General features: G+C 34.0%; 1 protein-coding gene across 1 annotated transcript; it reads left to right on the plus strand.

Annotated features, from left to right (window-relative positions):
- Nucleotides 1-4378: 4378 nt before the first annotated feature.
- Nucleotides 4379-18220, plus strand: LOC108986237 (pleiotropic drug resistance protein 3-like). The gene is made up of 24 exons (XM_035692841.1): nucleotides 4379-4791; nucleotides 5139-5265; nucleotides 5950-6035; nucleotides 10112-10196; nucleotides 10510-10669; nucleotides 10787-10863; nucleotides 11314-11367; nucleotides 11470-11560; nucleotides 11665-11966; nucleotides 12047-12328; nucleotides 12500-12813; nucleotides 13080-13240; nucleotides 13317-13420; nucleotides 13921-14074; nucleotides 14161-14298; nucleotides 14408-14481; nucleotides 14594-14926; nucleotides 15030-15320; nucleotides 15671-15754; nucleotides 15877-16010; nucleotides 16765-16992; nucleotides 17218-17389; nucleotides 17532-17786; nucleotides 17894-18220. Exons 1-24 carry the CDS (start codon nucleotides 4379-4381, stop codon nucleotides 18158-18160), a joined length of 4386 nt encoding a protein of 1461 aa, XP_035548734.1. The 3' UTR covers nucleotides 18161-18220.
- The last annotated feature ends 1967 nt before the right edge of the window (nucleotides 18221-20187 follow it).

Here is a 20187-nt window from a genome sequence, read left to right on the forward strand (position 1 = left end):
CTACTCAAGGCATCAGTACTTGAAGAGGCAATAGAAGTAGAGTTCCATGGTTGTTGCTGCAATTTTCCTTAAAAAAAATTTAAACATAACTAATTAGAACAAAAACTCAAGTTTAGCAAATTAAAGTACACTAACTATAATAAATACTCCAAGAAATTATCACCTGGTTGCTCCATGGATATGAGTAGGCAATTGGATGAGGTCCTATCATTGGTATGACAGAACTATACAATGTAGCAGTATTACTCAGGGCAGTAGTACTTGACGTGGCAGCGGAAGTAGAGCTCCATTGGTGTTGCTGCAGTTTTCCAAAAAAAATTTAAAAATAAATAATTAGACCAAATATTCAAGTTCATAAAATAAAGCCTATGTGAACTACTTTATCATCCAACGATCACTTGTTACTCCATGGATATGGGCTGATACTTGGAGGAGGCACAAAAGGTGGTAAACATGTATGAGGCACTGGACCGTAGTAATTTGACATGTAGTTTGAAAAGTTTGGATAAAGTGGTCTTGATATGTTCTAACATATAGCGTAATGTTATTCAACCCACCCGCACAATGAAAGAAACACATGCCAACTATTGAAAGAGGTGTACAATACCTGGATTGATGGATTGGTGATAGGAGATGTTATGTAGGATACGTATTCTTTCTCTTTCTCCATCTATCTCAGCAATGAGGGTGGTTGTCAAGAATGAAAATAAGATGCATGCACTTACAGTATTATATTAACTTTGAATCTGATTAGTGAGTACCCATTCATTTGTATAAGAAAGTTGTTTTTCTTTTTTTATGACAAGAAATATATGATTTGTTTTGATTAAATTTCTTGTGTGCTTTTTTTTCCTTGGGATCTACTTTCTAGCTACCTGAGTGTCAAAATTTATGATACAACCTGAATAATATGATAAAACCTTAATAAAAAATAAAACTTGAATAACCAAGTATAATATGATACAATCTGAATAACCAAACTCTCATAAAAATAAAATTGATGTTATAGAAAGATTTTATGCCAAAATTTACAACCAAAACAGACACTTGAAAAGCTATAAAATTGACAAATTACGCATGTATAACCATACAAATGCCACCCAACTAAGAACAAATGAACCAAATTCTGCCCAATGAAACAAATGGATATTTTTCACTATAGGCCTCCCATACGTTCGCAATGAAAAATGAAATACATGTTCGACGCATAAACCACATTTTTCACTACAAGCATTTGTGATTTTCACTACAGGCATCTGTGATTTTTCACTGCAGGCATTTGTGATTTTTCACTAAGCCTCTTACCAGGTTCCTCCATGAAATGTGGGTAGGTGGGTTACTGCAAGTGATCAACGATAGAGCCATGACATCGAGGAAGAAAACTGACAACTGAGATCTGAGAGAGAGGAAGTAATCTGAAGCTGAGAGTGAAACCTTCTGTAGCACTACATCGAGGAAGCCATTGAAATTGCCAGCAATTGCCTTCGTTTCTTGGATTGAAGCGAGATGGACAATGCCGTTTGAATGAATGCAAAATTTCTTCCCGCTTTTAGATCTTTTCTTCCCTTTTAGCATTTTTTTTAATAATATAATTGCTGACGTGGCATTTTGCCATGTTAGTGCCATTCGCGGGAAGGCACAGATTTGTGCCTGTCTATAGAATTACTCATAAATTTATAGACAATGATAAGGTGCACACCAAGTGCACCTTAAATATGTACATCAGTGTAAATAGTTTTTTTTTAAAGTATTTTTTAAGCCTCTTTAATCATTAAAATAAAATAAAAAATACAAATTTATTAATAATCCTTTTCCTAATTATTAAAACATTTAAAAAATATAAATGAATATATTTAATGGACATATCTTAAGAGTCATGGTGACATTTTCCTAAATTTATATACAACAAATATAGAGCACTCGTATATCTTGCACGCGGGAAGTACGTAAGTACGTACTATGGCGGCCGCCTCACAATATTCAAGAGAATATGAGCAATCGATGAACTCAAGACAGACATGTTAATTAAGCACGTACTCTTGTTGGAATGACATCATGTACTTAACCCGACCACAATTAAGAGGATTATTATTAGATTAGTTAAAAATAAAATTTATTGAATATTTAATTATTAAAGAGTAAAATATGTTCACAATAAATTAACTAAATTATTTAGAATTTAGCTATAATGACTTTCAAATTTTTTTTCAAATTTAAATATTATTATATATACATCAAATATATATTTTATTAATTATTTATCTCTCCATTTCTTTTTATTATATATTTTATCACAATTGGTATATTAATTTGAGTTAGTGATATATTAATTTAATAAGAATATGATTATTAATTAATATATAATAGGCAGAATGGTAAAATATGATAAAATAAAATAAATTAATAATTAAAAAAATTAAGTATTTTTGAAATTATTAGTTATTCATTATTATATAATGAATAAATATATAATCTAATGTGGAGTTTTGATGTGAATAATCAAAATTAAATTTATCTTATATTATTTTATTATTATATAATAAAAAAATAAATTTCTAATATGAAGATTTATGTGAATGGAATAGTCTAAAATTAAATTTTTCTTACATTCATAAAAAATATCTTTTAACTTTGGTTAATCTAATGAGAGTGCTCTAACATTGAGTCGAGCTAGCGTTCCGCCAACTTTGACCGCGGGACTTTTGTAAGTAGAAAATTATTATTTTTATTTATATTTTTATATATTTTTAATATATTGAAATATTTTTTTATTTTAAAATATATCAATATATTAAAAATTACGTTCTTAATAATTAAATAAAAAAAATTAAATATATAAACGACCAAAAAAAATAAATTTAGATGACTTACTAGCATTTTCCATTAACCTTTTATTGGTGGCCTGTAAAAAGATCGTTAGGTTAATGAGTGGGCCCCAGCCACTGAGAATTTCGAGATATTTTCCGGACAGGTATATTTGTTTTGTTTTATTTTATTTTCATATATTTTTTACCCACTAGATAAATGTTTGGGATCCCGAAAATGGATCCTGAAAAATTATTCCAAAAGGTTTTTATTTTTTTTACTTAATAATTAAAAATGTATTTTTTTAATGATATTGTAAATTTTTATTTTTTAAAATATTTATAATAGTTAAAAAAATACATGAAAAAACAAATTAAAAATTAAAAATTAAAATGCACTATGGAACATCATTCGGGATACTATTTTGGTGACTGTAGCACCGCCCTTACCCCACTATTGAAATTTAGCATTTCCCTAAGTTAATTTCCTGGGGATGACATTATATATATAAGTGGTTATTGATTCTAAGATATCGGTAAGTTAATCATGTATAAAAAAAAAAAAGCTTTCATTATGGCCCGTTTGGATAGTTAAAGTATTTTATCTTATCTCATTTTATGTCATTATTATAATTTTTTTAAATTTTCACATAAGATATTAATAAATAATTTAACTTTTTTAAATCTCAAAATAATAATAATAATATTAAAAAATAATATTTTATTCAATTTTTAATTTTCATATAAAACCATATAATCATCTCATCCTATTATCCAAACCGCACCGTAATATATAAATAATGCTACTATGCCGCTCCATTTGGCCCCCTCATTTTGACCACTCATGCATTTAATTTTTTTTCTTTTATTTTTTTATTAAGGAAGTGACTATTAGTGTATTGATATTTTATTTTATATATTTTTTGAAAAAGTTAAAAAATATGAATTAAAAAAATTAAAAAAGTGAATTTTGCCTAGGAGCATGCCCATCGATCACTGGGTGGCACCCTAGCAGCACTCTTAATATATATATAAATTAAGCAGGGACTTAATTGGTTCCACTCATGTGTTTGTAAAACCATTTATATATATATATAGAGAGAGAGAGAGAGAGAGAGAGAGATTATTTTAACATAAAAAAGTTCAGTTATGGTCTGAGCATTAAAAAGGATTTATTTTGGTTAAGCTTGAAGAACATGCTTGGCTGTATTTAATACCCAGCAATATTTTTCAACTTGCTTGCTTTTGCTGCCAAGAAGATGCATGAAAAGTGCATGCATCATCCTTCATCATGCGCGATCAATCAGAAGATGGCTTGAATTGATCAACAACAGAAGCATCTCTCTCTAGTAAAGTCGTGCTATATTTAATACCCTGCAATATTTTAAATTAGCTTGGCTTTCAAGAGCATGATTAGTACGATTCGTACTGCATGCATCATCCTTGCTTCATCAATCATATAGTCCGAAAACAAGCACAGTCTTTATATATATATATATATATATATATATATATATATATATATATATATATACCTCTGCAAGTTGAAGTTCTCCAAGTTCAGGAAAAAAAACATGGCTCGAATAGTTAGTACAGATGAGATAGAGCACTCACTGAGAATTGAGTTGGCAGAAATAGAAAGAAACATCATATCATCTTTTGATCAGCGGCATGCCTCAAGTTTCCGAAGCAGTACTTCAAGATTGAGTTCTGCAAAGGGAGATGGTGATGTTGAATGTTCATTACAATGGGCAAAAATTGAGAGATTACCTACGTTTGAGCGGCTGAGATTTTCTCTATTTGATAAGGATGCTGATGCTGATGCTGATGATGATGGTGGTGATGTTGTTGAAAAGAAAGGGAAACAAGTGATTGATGTTACGAAACTCAGGGCTCTAGAACGGTATGTGTTTGTAGAGAAGCTCATCAAACAGATTGAGAATGACAACCATTGCTTGTTGCAAAAAATTAGAAACCGAATAGACAAGTAAGCCGACCCTTTACTCCTAAAAATCATGCATAGGTGCAATATTGCATCTCTAAACGCAAACACATGATTTGTGTAGCATCATGAATGTGAATGGAATCATGAGTGCCATAGTCATACATGCATAGAACACAGTTTTTAACACTAAAACACATGAATTCGATCGATGCACACTCTTTAATAAATAATTGTTATTAGTATATATCTTACTAAATATTAATTATATTGTCGTGATAAAGTTAGAAAAACTTAATTTATTTATGAAATGAACTAAGCTTGAATCGAGTTTATATATCCGAATCAAATTTCAGTTCATTTACTGCTTTTAAATATATATCGTTTTGTAGGGTTGGTGTAAAGTTGCCTACTGTAGAAGTAAGGTTCAGAAATCTGCGTGTTGAAGCTGGGTGTGAGGTGGTGCATGGCAAGGCCCTTCCAACCCTATGGAATTCTCTCCAAAGCACTATCTCCAGCGTAAGTATTCAAGTTCCGGTCTGGACCTTCAAACATTGTGTTCAAACCTGCACAGCCTAGCGACATGCATGTCTAACTAGATGCATAAAAAATGACTTTTTGATAATATTTTCTTAAAAAAAATTTGTAGAAATTTTAAATTAATTGTATATATATATTTATTTCTGATTTCTAATATGTATGACGTTGCCGCACTGAAATTTTGACAATTCTGTCGTCCCTCGCAAAGCTATAGAGAAATAATTTCATCTCATTTTATTTTATTTTATTATTATAATTTTTTTAAATTTATATATAAAATATAATAAATAATTCACTTAATTTAAACGACCTAGAAAGAGCCCGTAGAAGAAGATATTATCATTTATGTAATAATATTTCGAGATTTGCTACATAATCTTCATCACACTTTACATTCTATATTTTTTTAAATTTTTTAAATTTTTTTTGAGTTTATTTTTTTTAAGTTATTTCAAATTTTTTATTTATTATTTATATAATAAATATTTGATAAAATAAAAAAATAATAAAAATTAAAAATAATGTGGAGTGTAGAATGTTAAGAGGTTGTAAAGATTTTTTTATAATATTTCTAACTTGCCATATTCATTAATATTTGTTTTAGTATTTAATATTATAGAAGTCAATTAACTAATTTATTTATTTATTTTTGGTCCTTAACAGTTCTACGCAAAGCTGCCGGGTTCAAAGTCACGTCAAGCCAAGATAAGCATCATCAATGACGTTAGTAGTATCATAAAGCCTGGAAGGTATACAGCTTTGATTAGGAACTAAGTCAACTATCCTGAATTCAACTATTATTAGCATTATTTCAATTCCATATTTTAATAAATACAGTAGCCCATCATTAAAATTTCAAAAATATTTAATACCTTCGGTAAATATAAATAATTTAAATATAAATATTTTCCAACTAATTTTTACAATTTTTTCAAAATTTCAAACAAAAAATAAAAAATAATTCAATTTTTTTAAACCTTTAAACAAAAATAATATTATAAAATTATATTTTAACAATATTTTAACTTTATAATATCTTTTATTCAACTTTTTTTTTCTCTATCTCATTTTCTAAAATTTAAAAAAATACTCAATTTAAATTATTTTATTACTATTCACAAACTATCTTATTACTATTTATAAAATTCTCATATCATCTCACTTCTTAAATAAAATTTCCTGAAAATGAACTTTTTCAATTATTCAAATGATGCCTTTCCCCGACGGCATAAAATGTCTAAACATGTTGTAGCTCTATCTTATGGACATAGATGAATAGAAATAAAAGATAAAGTTCCTTAATTTGTCGTTCTGTTGCTGTAATGCTTTGATCGTGGATGTTGTTGCAGAGTTACTTTTTATCACGTAAACTCACATTCTAACAATATATTTATAATTTCAAATTCTCAATGCCATATAAAATTTTTTGTTTCAAACCAACTATCTCAAAATAATTAACCTCCCAAAATAACAAGTTATTAAAATAAGACAAAATTACTTAACAAAAATCGCCAATACTCATAGAAACCTTCTATGCTTAATCCACTATACTTAAATCATCTCATCCATTCTCCACAATGTGGATCCTCAACTGAAATATTCAAATTATCTAAAAACTGTTGTGAAGATAAATGAGTGAGTTATCAACAACTCAGTAAACAATGATCATATACTAGTATGTAAAGATAAACATTTAACAAGTTCAAAATGCAAAACAAAACATTTCATAATGCGGAATCAAAATATTTGCTTTCAAATGCCTAATAAAAAACATGTTATGATCAAAATATTAAAGTGAAACTTTCATGAAACTTTCTTATTTAAAAATCTTTTAACATATCAAAACTTAAAACATCATCTTCATATCATATCAGAGCATCACATGAGGATAGATATTATATTTAACCCTGTGGTAGGGTTATAAACTATCATTATACTTGTGGCGAGGCCGTACGCCACATTATACACATGGCAGGACCATATGCCACTATTATACCCATGGTGGACCGTATGTCACTATTATACCCATGGCAGGACCGTATGCCACTATTATACCAGTAGTAAGGCTTTAACGGAACAGATAAAAAACTAAACAAAATTAGACATAGATACAAAATCAGAAAGTCATGCCAAAAGTTTTTAGATGCCATATCATATCAAAACAAAGTACCGAACAGATTCAGATCATTTCACATATTCAAAAATAGATTCAGAACATTTTAACATCATATGCACAAATTTTCATAAATTTCATATTCGCTCTTTTTGCTTAGTTAAAAAACAGAATGTCAAAAATTTACTCATGTCTACACCAGTCATAACAATAATACCTTTATCTTTCATACAGATTTCATGAGTAATGCAAAACAAATAACTAAAATTGTTTCAAATTTCTTTTCATAACAAGATATACATATTTTTCAAAATCAACTTCAATTCATTTTATTTTATATAAAATCTAGTATAGAAACCCAACTTATCTGAACTTTTAAATTCTCTAATTTTTCTTACAACGGTACTAAGAGAATATTAATCATTACCTATAAAATAGTTATCATGTACATTTCGTAAATTTTTTATTGAATACGTACTATGTAATTAACATATGAGATATTAAAAGATTTATATTTCTCTAATGTCTAACATTCTTCAAAATCCTAAATATCATCATTTTCCAACTTTATCGATATCCACTTAATTCTGACTAATAAATTAACCTCTAAATTATTTCTATAAAATAAAAAATATGGCTATATGCTTATTCAATAAAAATTAAGCTCATGTAAAATGCATCTCTACTTAATATTCACAACCCAATTTTTACTCAATCACAAGTCTATCTAAGTAAGCCCAAGTTAAGATACATGTTTAGAAGTCAAATCCAGTCCCAGTCAGTTGTAAATCATGTTACACCTATGGCTTATCTATTAAGAGCAATAATGTAAAATATTTAAAAGGTTTGTCTTTGTAATCACATGATCAAAATGTTTGATGACATTGTTTTGTAAATGAAAAATTATATATATAAACTTTACGCTCCTATATATTATTTAAAAGTATGTAAATTTATTTTTTTATTTTTATATTTTATAAAATATAAAATATAAAATATAAAAATAAAAAAATAAAATTACATATTTTTTAAGTGGTTAGCAGAGCCTAATTTTTAGGCGTATAACTCTTTATAAATAACTTTAAAGGCATGATGTGCTTTACGTAAAATGTAAAAGTCGGACAAATATTCACTAGAGAGACCCAGGGGCTGTGCGACGGAGACTGACCGAGAGGGAGAGGGAGAGGGAGAGACAGCGAGCAGCGAAGTGGTGGCTGGCTGGGTTGACGGTAGAGCAGGACGGCAGTGCACTGTAAGGGAGAGAGAATCACGTAGAAAGAGAGAGAATGGAGAGAGAGAGCTCACCGAGAGGTAGAGAAGGGGCGTTATCCAGTTTGTTGGTGCATAGACTACAATACGGACGGGGAGTGTCACACGGTGGTTGCGGCGACTAAGTGCCTGGTGGTGGCTGAGATCAAGACAGAGAAGGAGAGAGAGGGAAAGAGAGAGAGAGAGAGAGAGCTGTGAGAGAGGGAACGGGGAGAGAGTGAAAGAATTACGTACGGTGGAGTATGGTGGCGTTGGGAGTAGCACGACCGATCTGTGGGGGTTGGCCGGTGCAGAACCTGTGACGGGCAGTGGTTGTTTCCGGCAAGAAACGGTGGCTGAAACTGAGGGACGTAGGGTCTTGTTTTCCCCTTGGTCGTGCTCTGTTTTCTTGTGGTGGAACAGAGCCTTTTGTGGTGGTACAACTGGGGGGTAATGGTCCGCAGGGAGAGTCTCACGGTGTCGCAGCGTGGGCTGGTGGTACAGGGGAAGCGCCGTGGAGGAGTTTTGGCGTTGCACTGTGGCTGAGCAGAGGGAGGAAGAGGGACTTGCCAGTGTGAAGAAACCTGAGATGGCGCTGACAGTGACGGTGTTGCACGACGGGGAGGAAAAGACTTTGGCGGATCATGGCAGTTGTGACCGAAAGTGGATGAGAGCAAGGAGAGCACCTGCGGAGAAATGGTTGCAATGCAAGAAAGAGTGTGCAGTTATGTGAATAAGGTTCGAATGGGGCATCGTGGATGGAATCGGTTGGAGGTAAATCTGCAGAAACGTGTGGGAGAGAAATTCGTAGGGGGTTAACGTGAGACGGATTTTCGGGGAAGAAGAAGATTTGAAAGGGGGAGGAGTACCTACGGAAACGACAACGTTTCTATCCTCCTCGGCTGACTCCTCGTGGACCTGGGTCTGGCTTGGTCCCTTGGCTGGTCGTTATACTTGTTGCATCCCCCAAATGAAGTTGAAAAGAGAAAATACATTATTTTAAAAAAAATATTAGTATAATTTTAATTTTTTTTTAATAATAAAGCTTGCATGAGTCCCCAAATGGGGACATACATGTAGACTATCTCTTAAAGATTTCGGTCGGTATTAGGGATTCTCTGAGGACTGTGCGTTGTATATTGGATCGCCATGCTTTGTTCCATGGAGTTGCTAATTCAAAGCAGAAACTTCACACGGGAACATTATCACGTTGTGATTCCTCATCACCTAGTGGTATGCTATCCCCACACTCAACGAAATGTTCACCTCTCGAGTGTCTCAAAATACAAGTTTATGATCAGACGTTGGAACTGGAATATCTCTTTTTTTTTTTTGCCTTCAATTTTATTACTTCCATTTCAAATTTCATAACTTCTTCACAGAAATCTTTCTATAGAGAGGATTCGAAACGTTTGGGTGATATGAGGCTGGAGACGTATTCACATGGCCTGACCTTTTCTGCAGGATAACTCTGCTGCTTGGCCCCCCAGGTTGCGGAAAGACGTCCCTTTTAAAGGCCCTGTCCGGGAATCTAGACGAATCTCTCAAGGTTTCGTACTTCCATATTACTTGAAGAATGCATTTATATTGTCAGCCTGATGAGGGCAAGTACGCTCATTAATGGGCATCTAGTTTGAAACTATAACTTGAAACGTAAATCAGCAGAATGTTGATAGGAAAAAAAAAAAAAATCAAGAAAGATCAAACCAATCGATGCAGATAATTTTGTATATATAATTATAGGTATATCTCCTTGTTTGATGTAGTATATAATAAGTGTTACCAAGTTTTTGGTTGATTGCTAATCTTTCACATTTGTATTCTTTCAAATTTATGTATAAATTATCTATTTTGCCTAATAGATTACTGGGGAAATTTCTTACAATGGATACAAGCTAGAAGAGTTTGTCCCCCAAAAGACTTCGGCTTATATCAGCCAAAATGACGTGCACATTCCTGACATGACCGTGAGGGAAATACTGGACTTTTCAGCTCGTTGTATGGGTGTTGGAAGCCGAACAGGTAAGTTTTCCTTGGAGTTCAACTGGGAAGATAATTTATTAATAAGTACTGCCTTATAAAGTATAAACCCCCAACACTTGGATAATGACAGCAACATTTGTTTTCGGACTAATTCAGATGTTTTGATGGAAGTCAGTAAAAGAGAGAAGGAAGCCGGAGTTGTTCCCGATCCAGACATAGACACTTACATGAAGGTAACGGTTTCATCTTTCATCTTCTTTTTTCCTTGTTTATGAAATAATCTATACTGCTGTATGCCAACTGATTTGGCTACATGAAACTAGTTAAAGTTGTTGAAATTTTTGTTTGTGACAGAAACTTGGGAGAAAATCCCATCCAGACCATATGCGATTTTTTGTTCTTTGATAAAATGATGGAAAACTTGAGATAATGAGAACCATCATTGACAAAATCATTAAAGCTGAATCCTCTTACTCATAGGAAAATTCTCTGTTGCATGCGCGTTAATCACAGCCACTGCGAAAGATTTAGCATATAAAAGATTTTGGTCACACTGTGGGTATTATTACTTATGGAATGAAATAAGATAATTTATTTTGGTCACACTATGTTTCTTTTGTTTCTACTTATTGATGGTTTTCTTGAGGATTTTCATTGTAATATTGACTGTATTTTTTTGGCAGGCGATTTCTGTGGAAGGACTAAAAAGAACCCTTCAAACAGACTACATACTAAAGGTCATTCTCTTTCAACAAAGCTGACAGAAAACCTATACGCTGTAATTTGTAAATTGACAAATAAGTTACCAGTTTATTTCTATTGCTGCCTTGAGTTCTCAGATCATTGGACTTGATATCTGCGCTGACACTCTAGTTGGAGATGCTATGAGAAGAGGTATCTCTGGTGGTCAGAAAAAGAGATTGACTACAGGTAATCTGAGTGAAAACAATAACCTTAACTGGTTTTAATAAGAGAACTAACTCCCAATGCCAGGTTAGATTTTGACTGTAGGGAATTGGACTTCAATTTTGCAGGGGAGATGATTGTAGGTCCTACAAAAGCTCTGTTTATGGATGAGATAACAAATGGCTTAGACAGTTCCACTGCCTTTCAAATTGTTACTTGTCTTCAGCAGCTAGTGCATATCACAGATGTTACATTACTGGTTTCCCTTCTTCAGCCAGCCCCAGAGACATTTGATCTTTTTGATGACCTCATTTTGATGTCAGAGGGAAAGATTGTGTATCATGGTCCACGTGATCATGTTCTAGAGTTTTTTGAGGATTGTGGTTTTAGATGTCCGGCGAGGAAAGGGGTTGCTGATTTTATCCAGGAGGTAAGTGCATTTAAGCTTATATTTGTTTTCTTTTCAAGCTCCTCTCTTTAAAAAAACTATTTCATGCTATGTTTATACAGGTAATCTCAAGGAAAGATCAAGCACAGTACTGGTATCACACAGAAGTACCTCACAGTTACATTCCAGTCGATTTGTTCTCTAGGAAGTTCAAAGAGTCTCCATATGGAAAGAAGCTGGAAGAGGAGCTCTCAGAGCCATATGATAAGTCCCAAAGCCATCAGAGTGCTCTTTCCTTTAGTCGGTATTCCCTTTCTAAATGGGATCTTTTTAGAGCTTGCGCTTCAAGGGAACTTCTTCTCATGAAAAGGAATTCTTTTATCTACATATTCAAAACAAGTCAGGTTAAGATTTGTACTTATGCTGATGTTCCTTGATCCTTTACTATCATTACTTTTCCTGGTGTGGGAGTGTTAAAACCTATGCTCATTCTTCCTGTTTCATCTTTATTTTTTGTTTAGTTTGTCCAAAGCCCTGCGAAGTCTGAAACATGTTTTGGTTTTTTCTATCTGCAGCTTATTATTGTTGCTTGTATAACAATGACTGTGTTTTTGCGGTCTCACATGGATATTGATGTTTATTATGCAAATTACTATATGGGTGCCCTGTTCTATGGTCTTGTCATCCTTGTTGTTGATGGTATCCCAGAGATGTCAATGACTATTCAAAGACTTGAAGTATTCTACAAACAGAGAGCATTTTATTTTTACCCAGCTTGGGCTTATGCCATTCCAGCAAGCATACTAAAGATCCCTCTTTCATTTGTGGAATCTCTGGTTTGGACGTGTTTTACGTATTATGTCATTGGATACAGTCCTGAGGCCCAGAGGTGAGTTTGACATGAAAATATGTCCATATTTGTTAATTTTGCCTAGTTTTGGTTCATGAATTTCCAAATTTATATCCAGAACTTTTCAAACACTTGAGCCTCAACACAGCATCTTCTTTTGCTTAAGCATTTTCTTTTTTTTTTCTTTTTTGTTTTTTTTTTCATCGAACCTTTACGATTTACTTAAGTACAACAGGAATGTTGAGGGCAGCAGCAGTGCCAAATTCTGTTAGTTGTGACCCTTCGTTCATTTGCTGCTGTTTCAGGTTCTTCCACCAGTTCGTTCTACTTTTTGCGGTGCACCTATCTTCATTGTCCATGTTCCGTTTCCTAGCCTCCGTCTTCCAGACAAATATTGCATCTTTGACAGCTGGTAGTTATGCAATATTATTTCTACTGTTATTCGGTGGCTTCATTATTAATAAATGTAAGGTTTCAATATCTCCGTTTGCCAAATCTCATTCTAATCAATTGAAATGACATGCTTAACTGTTCTGCTGCAGCTTCCATGCCTGCCTGGTTGAGGTGGGGTTTTTGGGTTTCACCCATGACATACGGAGAGATAGGGCTTTCTTTAAATGAGTTTCTTGCCCCAAGATGGCAAAAGGTGAGACTCCCATGGCATTACTCCTGGCTTCGTAATCTTAGCCCAGCTTTCTGTTAGATTATTCAACGTTCTCAGTAACTCTATCCACCCACTTTTTGCTTGTTTTAATCTTTTAGAGAATTATCCAGTAAGTTACTACTATCAACTCTACATCCTGTTTGGTGTTTTTTAATTTTTAATTTTTTAATCTTCTAACACTGGAAATTCAGTAGCATTTCACTCCATATCTTTCACCACAGTGCAGTATATTTCTACTGATCGCCAATGTCCAGCTAAATGTATCTTAGGTGAAGTTTTAAGTTCCACCTTAATTCATACACCAATAACTGGAGTAGTGAATGCTTGGATAACACTTGTAATTACACAATCAATTTCAGTTCTATGACCTATACTCCAATACTTCTGGTACAAGCCTGTGTTATTTCTGTAATTAATCATGACTTTAACGGCTGGGAGAAACAGATGTTCCAGCTAAGTCTGCTTTCCTTTCTTATATGTAGATGACATCGGCAAACACTACGATAGGGCAAGAAATACTTGAAAGCCGTGGACTAAACTTTGATGGTTATCTTTTTTGGATATCACTTGGTGCCTTATTTGGATTTACAATAGTATTCAACATTGGATATATCTTGGCGTTAAGTTACTTGAAGTGTAAGTTCTTTGCTGTTGTTTTATTTCAACTTGAAATAGCATTGCAACAATAGATGTTGATTTGTCGACATTTGATTAACATTCAGCTCCTGGATCATCTCGTGTTATTATTTCGCATGGAATCCTCTCCAAAGTACCTGGAAGTGATGATTCACATGATGGGGACCATTTGGATGAAAAGTCCAAAAATTCTCATCTACAGGCTAATATAGGACTGAAAAAAGGTTAGATGTATTTTCTCGATCTTCGGATTGTTATTCAGATCATTACCTCTCTTTATTTTCTTGAAATGTATTTGTCCAGCTTTTAATGAGCCTCTTGTTCCAATAACAGGTAGGATGGTCTTACGTTTTACACCCCTAATGATAGTGTTTCAAGATGTGCAATACTATGTTGACACCCCACTGGTAATCACATTTAATTTGATGTTAGGTCCTTTGTGGTTGCTGGATTGATAATCATTCCCAACATTATATCCATTTCTGTAATTATCTTTCCAATTTCATTTCTGGCTCTCAGGAACTGAGAGAACAGGGATTCACAAACAAAAGACTTCAACTTCTTTCGGATGTTACTGGCGCATTGAGGCCTGGTGTTCTAACAGCTTTGATGGGTGTCAGTGGAGCTGGCAAAACAACTCTTCTGGATGTTCTAGCTGGAAGAAAGACTAGTGGTTATATTGAAGGGCAAATAAAGATTGGAGGGTATCCCAAGGTTCAAGCAACGTTTGCGAGGATATCGGGTTACTGTGAACAAACTGATATACATTCTCCTCAACTAACTGTAGAAGAATCAGTCATATTTTCTGCTTGGCTGCGCTTGTCTGCTGAAGTAGACCCAAAAACTAAAGCCGTAAGATCACAATACACTGACATTAAGGCCAAAGGTTTGGAATTTATATTCATTGTTGAGATAATATAATGGTTTGTTAAAGCTGTCGTGTGATGTCTTGCAGGCTTTTGTGGATGAAGTCCTTGAGACCATTGAGCTTGATAAAATAAAGGATGCATTAGTAGGTATACCTGGGGCTACTGGTCTATCAAATGAGCAGCGTAAGCGGCTTACAATAGCCGTGGAGCTTGTTGCTAACCCCTCTATCATCTTCATGGATGAACCGACAACAAGTTTGGATGCAAGAGCAGCTGCAATTGTCATGCGAGCGGTGAAGAATGTAGCTGATATGGGAAGAGCAATTGTTTGTACGATCCACCAACCTAGCATTCACATATTTGAAACATTTGATGAGGTATAATTTTTTTTTTTTTTTTTTTAATTTTGAAGTAAATTTATCCACGGAATATACCAAGGAAGTATTTACTTCTCCAAGAAGTGCTGTTTATCTCACTAACTCAGTAGTACGTGCATGACTACTGAAGAAATAAAGCAAGAGCATTTAGGTTTGACGGCTGCAATGAAGAAAAGTATGTAAGATATGTTTCATCCAGCCTACTCCCCAACAAAATGATATCAGAACTGGTGTTGGACAAGATTCAATCCTAGGAATCAAGTTCCTTGTTAACAGATCTTCCAGAGTTACCTATCAAAAAAAAAAAATCTTCAAGAGTTATTTGTCTCATTCCCCTTTTGCTTTTGCAGTTGATCCTTCTAAAAACTGGTGGGCGCATGATATACTCTGGACCATTAGGACAGCATTCAAGTCGGGTTATAGAATATTTTGAGGTTAGCTTGCTATTTGCTGTAACAATACACATATCTTAGGGATCTTTTCTGCTTCCATTTTTTCTATCGTATTACCACTTGCTTTAAGATGTTACATTGATAATTAAATTTTATTCTGACAGGGTATTCCAAAAGTTCCAAAGATTAGAGAAAATTACAACCCATCAAGGTGGATGTTAGAGGTCACTTCGACATCTTCTGAGGTTGAGCTTGGTGTAGACTTTGCCCAGAAATACAGGGAATCTCCCCTATATGAGTGAGTTGATTTCTTCAGTTACAACTGTACTTGGTTTTGATGTTGTCTGATGTCAAATAACGTGTTGCTATTTCAAAATAGTAACTTCAATTCAGCAAAGGCATTCTACATTGCTTGACAATGAGAAATTCTTTCCATTTTACAAATTCTAGGGACTCCAATTCTAACATTAACCAGCCCTTGAGTATTAGGCTTAGATGTGGCTTCTGTCTTAGGTTGTTACAAATAGAATCAGAGCCAAATCCAATGAGAAATGTGAGACTTGACCTGACGAGGACATTAACAATTTAAAGGGGCATGATTGTAATGAGGAGATCTTGGCCATTTGATTCAAGGACTCCAATTGTAATTTGATTAGTCATTTTGCATTATATATAGGTTTAGATGTGGCTGGGACCTTGTGTTGTTACTGTCAAAATACTATGAACCCATGAAATAACTGAGAGAGTTTTTGAATAATTGCTCTCTGACTTCAGCCTCCTTGTATTATCAATATGCAAAAGCGTCTATACAAAGGAAAGTAGGTCAAATGCTATACACGGGAACCATCTAACTGATCCCTAATATTTAGCCTATATACATGGTAATATATCTATACAGCTAATATTAATAGAGAAGTCCTAAATTGTGTAAACTCTTAAAGTGTATACGTTAACAGTTACAAGTTCATCTATTGTGTGGAAACAGATCATGGTCCTATGACCTGTATTGCATTCTTTATACAAACATGACAACCTCTATATCCCATTTTTAGGAACAACAAAGAACTTGCAAGGCAGTTGAGTAGCCCACCTCCTGGTTCAACAGATCTGCATTTTGTGTCCCGCTTTTCTCAAAATGGTTGGGGACAAGTCAAATCCTGCCTTTGGAAACAACATTTGACTTATTGGAGGAATCCTGCATACAACTTGACTCGTATGGTGCATACACTTGTAACTGCATTAGTTTTTGGAGCGCTATATTGGAACCAAGGAAAAAAATTGTAAGTTTTAGTCATTTATCACTTTGTACTTTTTCTCCTTTTGGCAGAATCTATATTACATAAGAAATTGCTAGTCTCGATAACTTGGCTAAATTCAGCTGTAGGTCTCTCCTTTACTTAAGACAAAGCACTCCATCCGGCAGATATATGCCTTTTTCTGTAAGGTGCATATTTTAGGAGTATTGCAAAGAACTAAATGCTGCACTTTTTTTTTTTATCTGTTAGAAACAACCAGCAGAACCTATTCAATATTTTTGGTTCAATGTACACTACTGTTACCCTCTTGGGCATAAATAATTGCACGACAGTCCTTCCATATATAGCAGCAGAGAGAAATGTTATGTACCGGGAAAGATTTGCCGGGATGTACTCTTCATGGGCTCATTCACTTGCACAGGTATGATTCTCTACCTGTAACTTGTGCGGCCTACTATCACCATTTGATCTCTGAAAACAAAATTGGAGTCTATGGTCTTGATTAGGGGCTCTTGTTTAGCCATTATTTTCAGCTTATATAGTTGGGGATACTGATATTGTAGGTGATGGTGGAAATCCCCTATCTGTTCATCGAAACTGCGTTATTTGTGACAATCTCATATCCAATGATTGGATATTTTGGGTCGGCTTATAAGGTTTTTTGGTACTTCTATGCAATATTTTGTTCATTGCTGTACTACAATTATCTGGGAATGCTAGTCATGTCGTTGACGCCAAACTTCTCGGTAGCTGCAATTTTGTGCTCAGCCTTTTACACAATACTCACCCTGTTTGCTGGTTTTCTGGTGCCTGAACCGGTAAGCTGATAAAAACACTCAAAACTCATCTATATTGTGCACCATGGAGTCTTCAAGTTATGAACAATATATACAGTTAAACTGACCGGATTGTCTTGTTCTTACAGAAAATTCCTAAGTGGTGGATCTGGTTATATTATCTGACACCCACATCTTGGTCGCTGAATGGTATGCTCACTTCACAATATGGAGATATAAATAAGGCCATCATGGTATTTGGAGAAACGAAAACAGTGGCTGCCTTCTTGGAAGATTACTTTGGGTTTCACCATGATCACTTGGCTGTTGTGGCGGTTGTTCTCATGGCTTTCCCCCTTGTTTTTGCTTCCATGTTTGCATATTTTGTAGGACGGCTGAACTTCCTGCGGAGGTAGGCGTCTCGCTCTTTCAATAGAGGCCGGAATGGTAGAGGTTGTCCATGGCCAACTGCGAGCCTTTTGTTTGCAAGTAATATGTTAGTCAGTGTAGTAATATGCAAATTCGTTGTCATTCAATAAGAAGCGTACTTGTATGCTGGTCAAGCTGAAGATATTTGTACGGGGATTATATATATATATCCTATGACTGGCAGATTCCAAATAGAATAGAATACGCATGTCCATGAACCAACTTGCCAAGGTGCTGCGTTGTGTGTGACGCTCCAAACTCCCAATCTCAATCGATTAAATCAAGTCTACTCTAGAGTCTTTGGCTCGAAAGCTATTACTTCAAAAAAAAAAAACTTACTACTAATTTGAAAAATATGTGAAAAGAAGTGTTGAGCTACTATGCAACACCACGTTCTCTACAGTTATTAATAAAGTCATTTTTAGAGATCTTAGGGAGCTGAAGTCTTACTACTAAACCCAATTTAAAAATAATTTTTTATTTTATTTTAAAGAAAACGTCAAGTATAAATATTCTTTATAATAACTAGAGTTGGCTTGTATTAAAATACTAAAAGCATTAATGAGAGTGTGCATAAACATTTATTAAATATTTCTCAAAGTTTGTGCTATAAAAATCATAACTTAAAATCTTTATACATGATCTAGGCCACTATCATGCCTCTAGACTAAGTCCTGTCCTACAACTTTGTCTTCATAAATATTCTGACCTGAGATGGTTTAAAAATATAAAAATAAACTAAAATGAGTCAAAGATTCAGGAAGAAACCCATCATAATATAAATATACTTAACATAAGAATTTTCATAAAATATTTCATGTTGAGAATTAAAATCATGATTGTTCATAAATATACTGATGACATTCATTACTTGGAAATATTTTTGGTATATTGACTAATCTAATTGATTTAAATTATCTGACTTATTTGGATTAACTGACTTGTCTGATTGGCCAACACACTTAGCCCTATGTGCAAGGTTGTGCACCAGTCCCACATCCTATGGCCACCAAGAGAACCGCTGATCTGATATGATAAAATACTATGGTGGACCACACTTGAGTCAGTGGCTTGCACATCCACTCTGACGGCATTGGTACCAAGCATCTGAATGGAAATTCGATAAATTTGATCTTCATCTTACACTTGATCTTATGAAAGTTTACATGTTTTATACAACGTGAGATGCATGAAATGCATAATACATACATAACTATAATATGCGGAATGAAACATAATCATGAATTATGATGAATGGCGTGCTTGCAAATATCATGACATACGTGGTACATAAACGTTGGCTTCTAAAGAACTGGCTTTAATAATAATATATATAACTAGATAACGTATGTTAATTCTAATTTATGATCAAGTTACTTACCTTGCAGCGCTAATCTGATATTCCGAGGCGCGATTGATTTTGTGATGACTTCAGATTTCGCTTAGGATCAGACAGACATCTGAAGCATCGGGATATGCAACACAAGGTTACTTACCCCCCCGTTCACGACGGATAAAGATGCAATATTCCTAACATGCATCTAGCAATATGCAATATTTCTAGCAAATAATTATTTTTTGAGCAATACTATACACCAAACAAATAATATCCCAATAAATTGAAACATATAAACATTGAAGTGACAGATATCCATGATTACAACATAAATCCAAAAGTTCTGTAAGCTCAACGGTACGAGAGACAGAGCTCCATAAGTACAAGCAGAAACTAAAGTATCTACTAGGCTAATCCATTGAGTAGTTCGCACAACTTAGTCAACGATGCCATATTACTATCTATAAATTGGAACATCGAAATGATGAGCTCCACGTCGTACCGTCGTTGTTTAATCGACTATCTCCAGCCAATCATCTTTTGCAGTGCCTTTTGATCCTGACACATGAGCTACCATTCCTCCCATAATGGTATTTGGGACAACTATGGTGAGATTTGAGTACAAATTTCAGCAAGTTAACAGAAAATTTATACATATGTTAATGATGCATGCATGAC

This window comes from Juglans regia, chromosome 8, assembly GCF_001411555.2.
Source record: "Juglans regia cultivar Chandler chromosome 8, Walnut 2.0, whole genome shotgun sequence".
NCBI classification, from domain to species: Eukaryota; Viridiplantae; Streptophyta; class Magnoliopsida; order Fagales; family Juglandaceae; genus Juglans; species Juglans regia.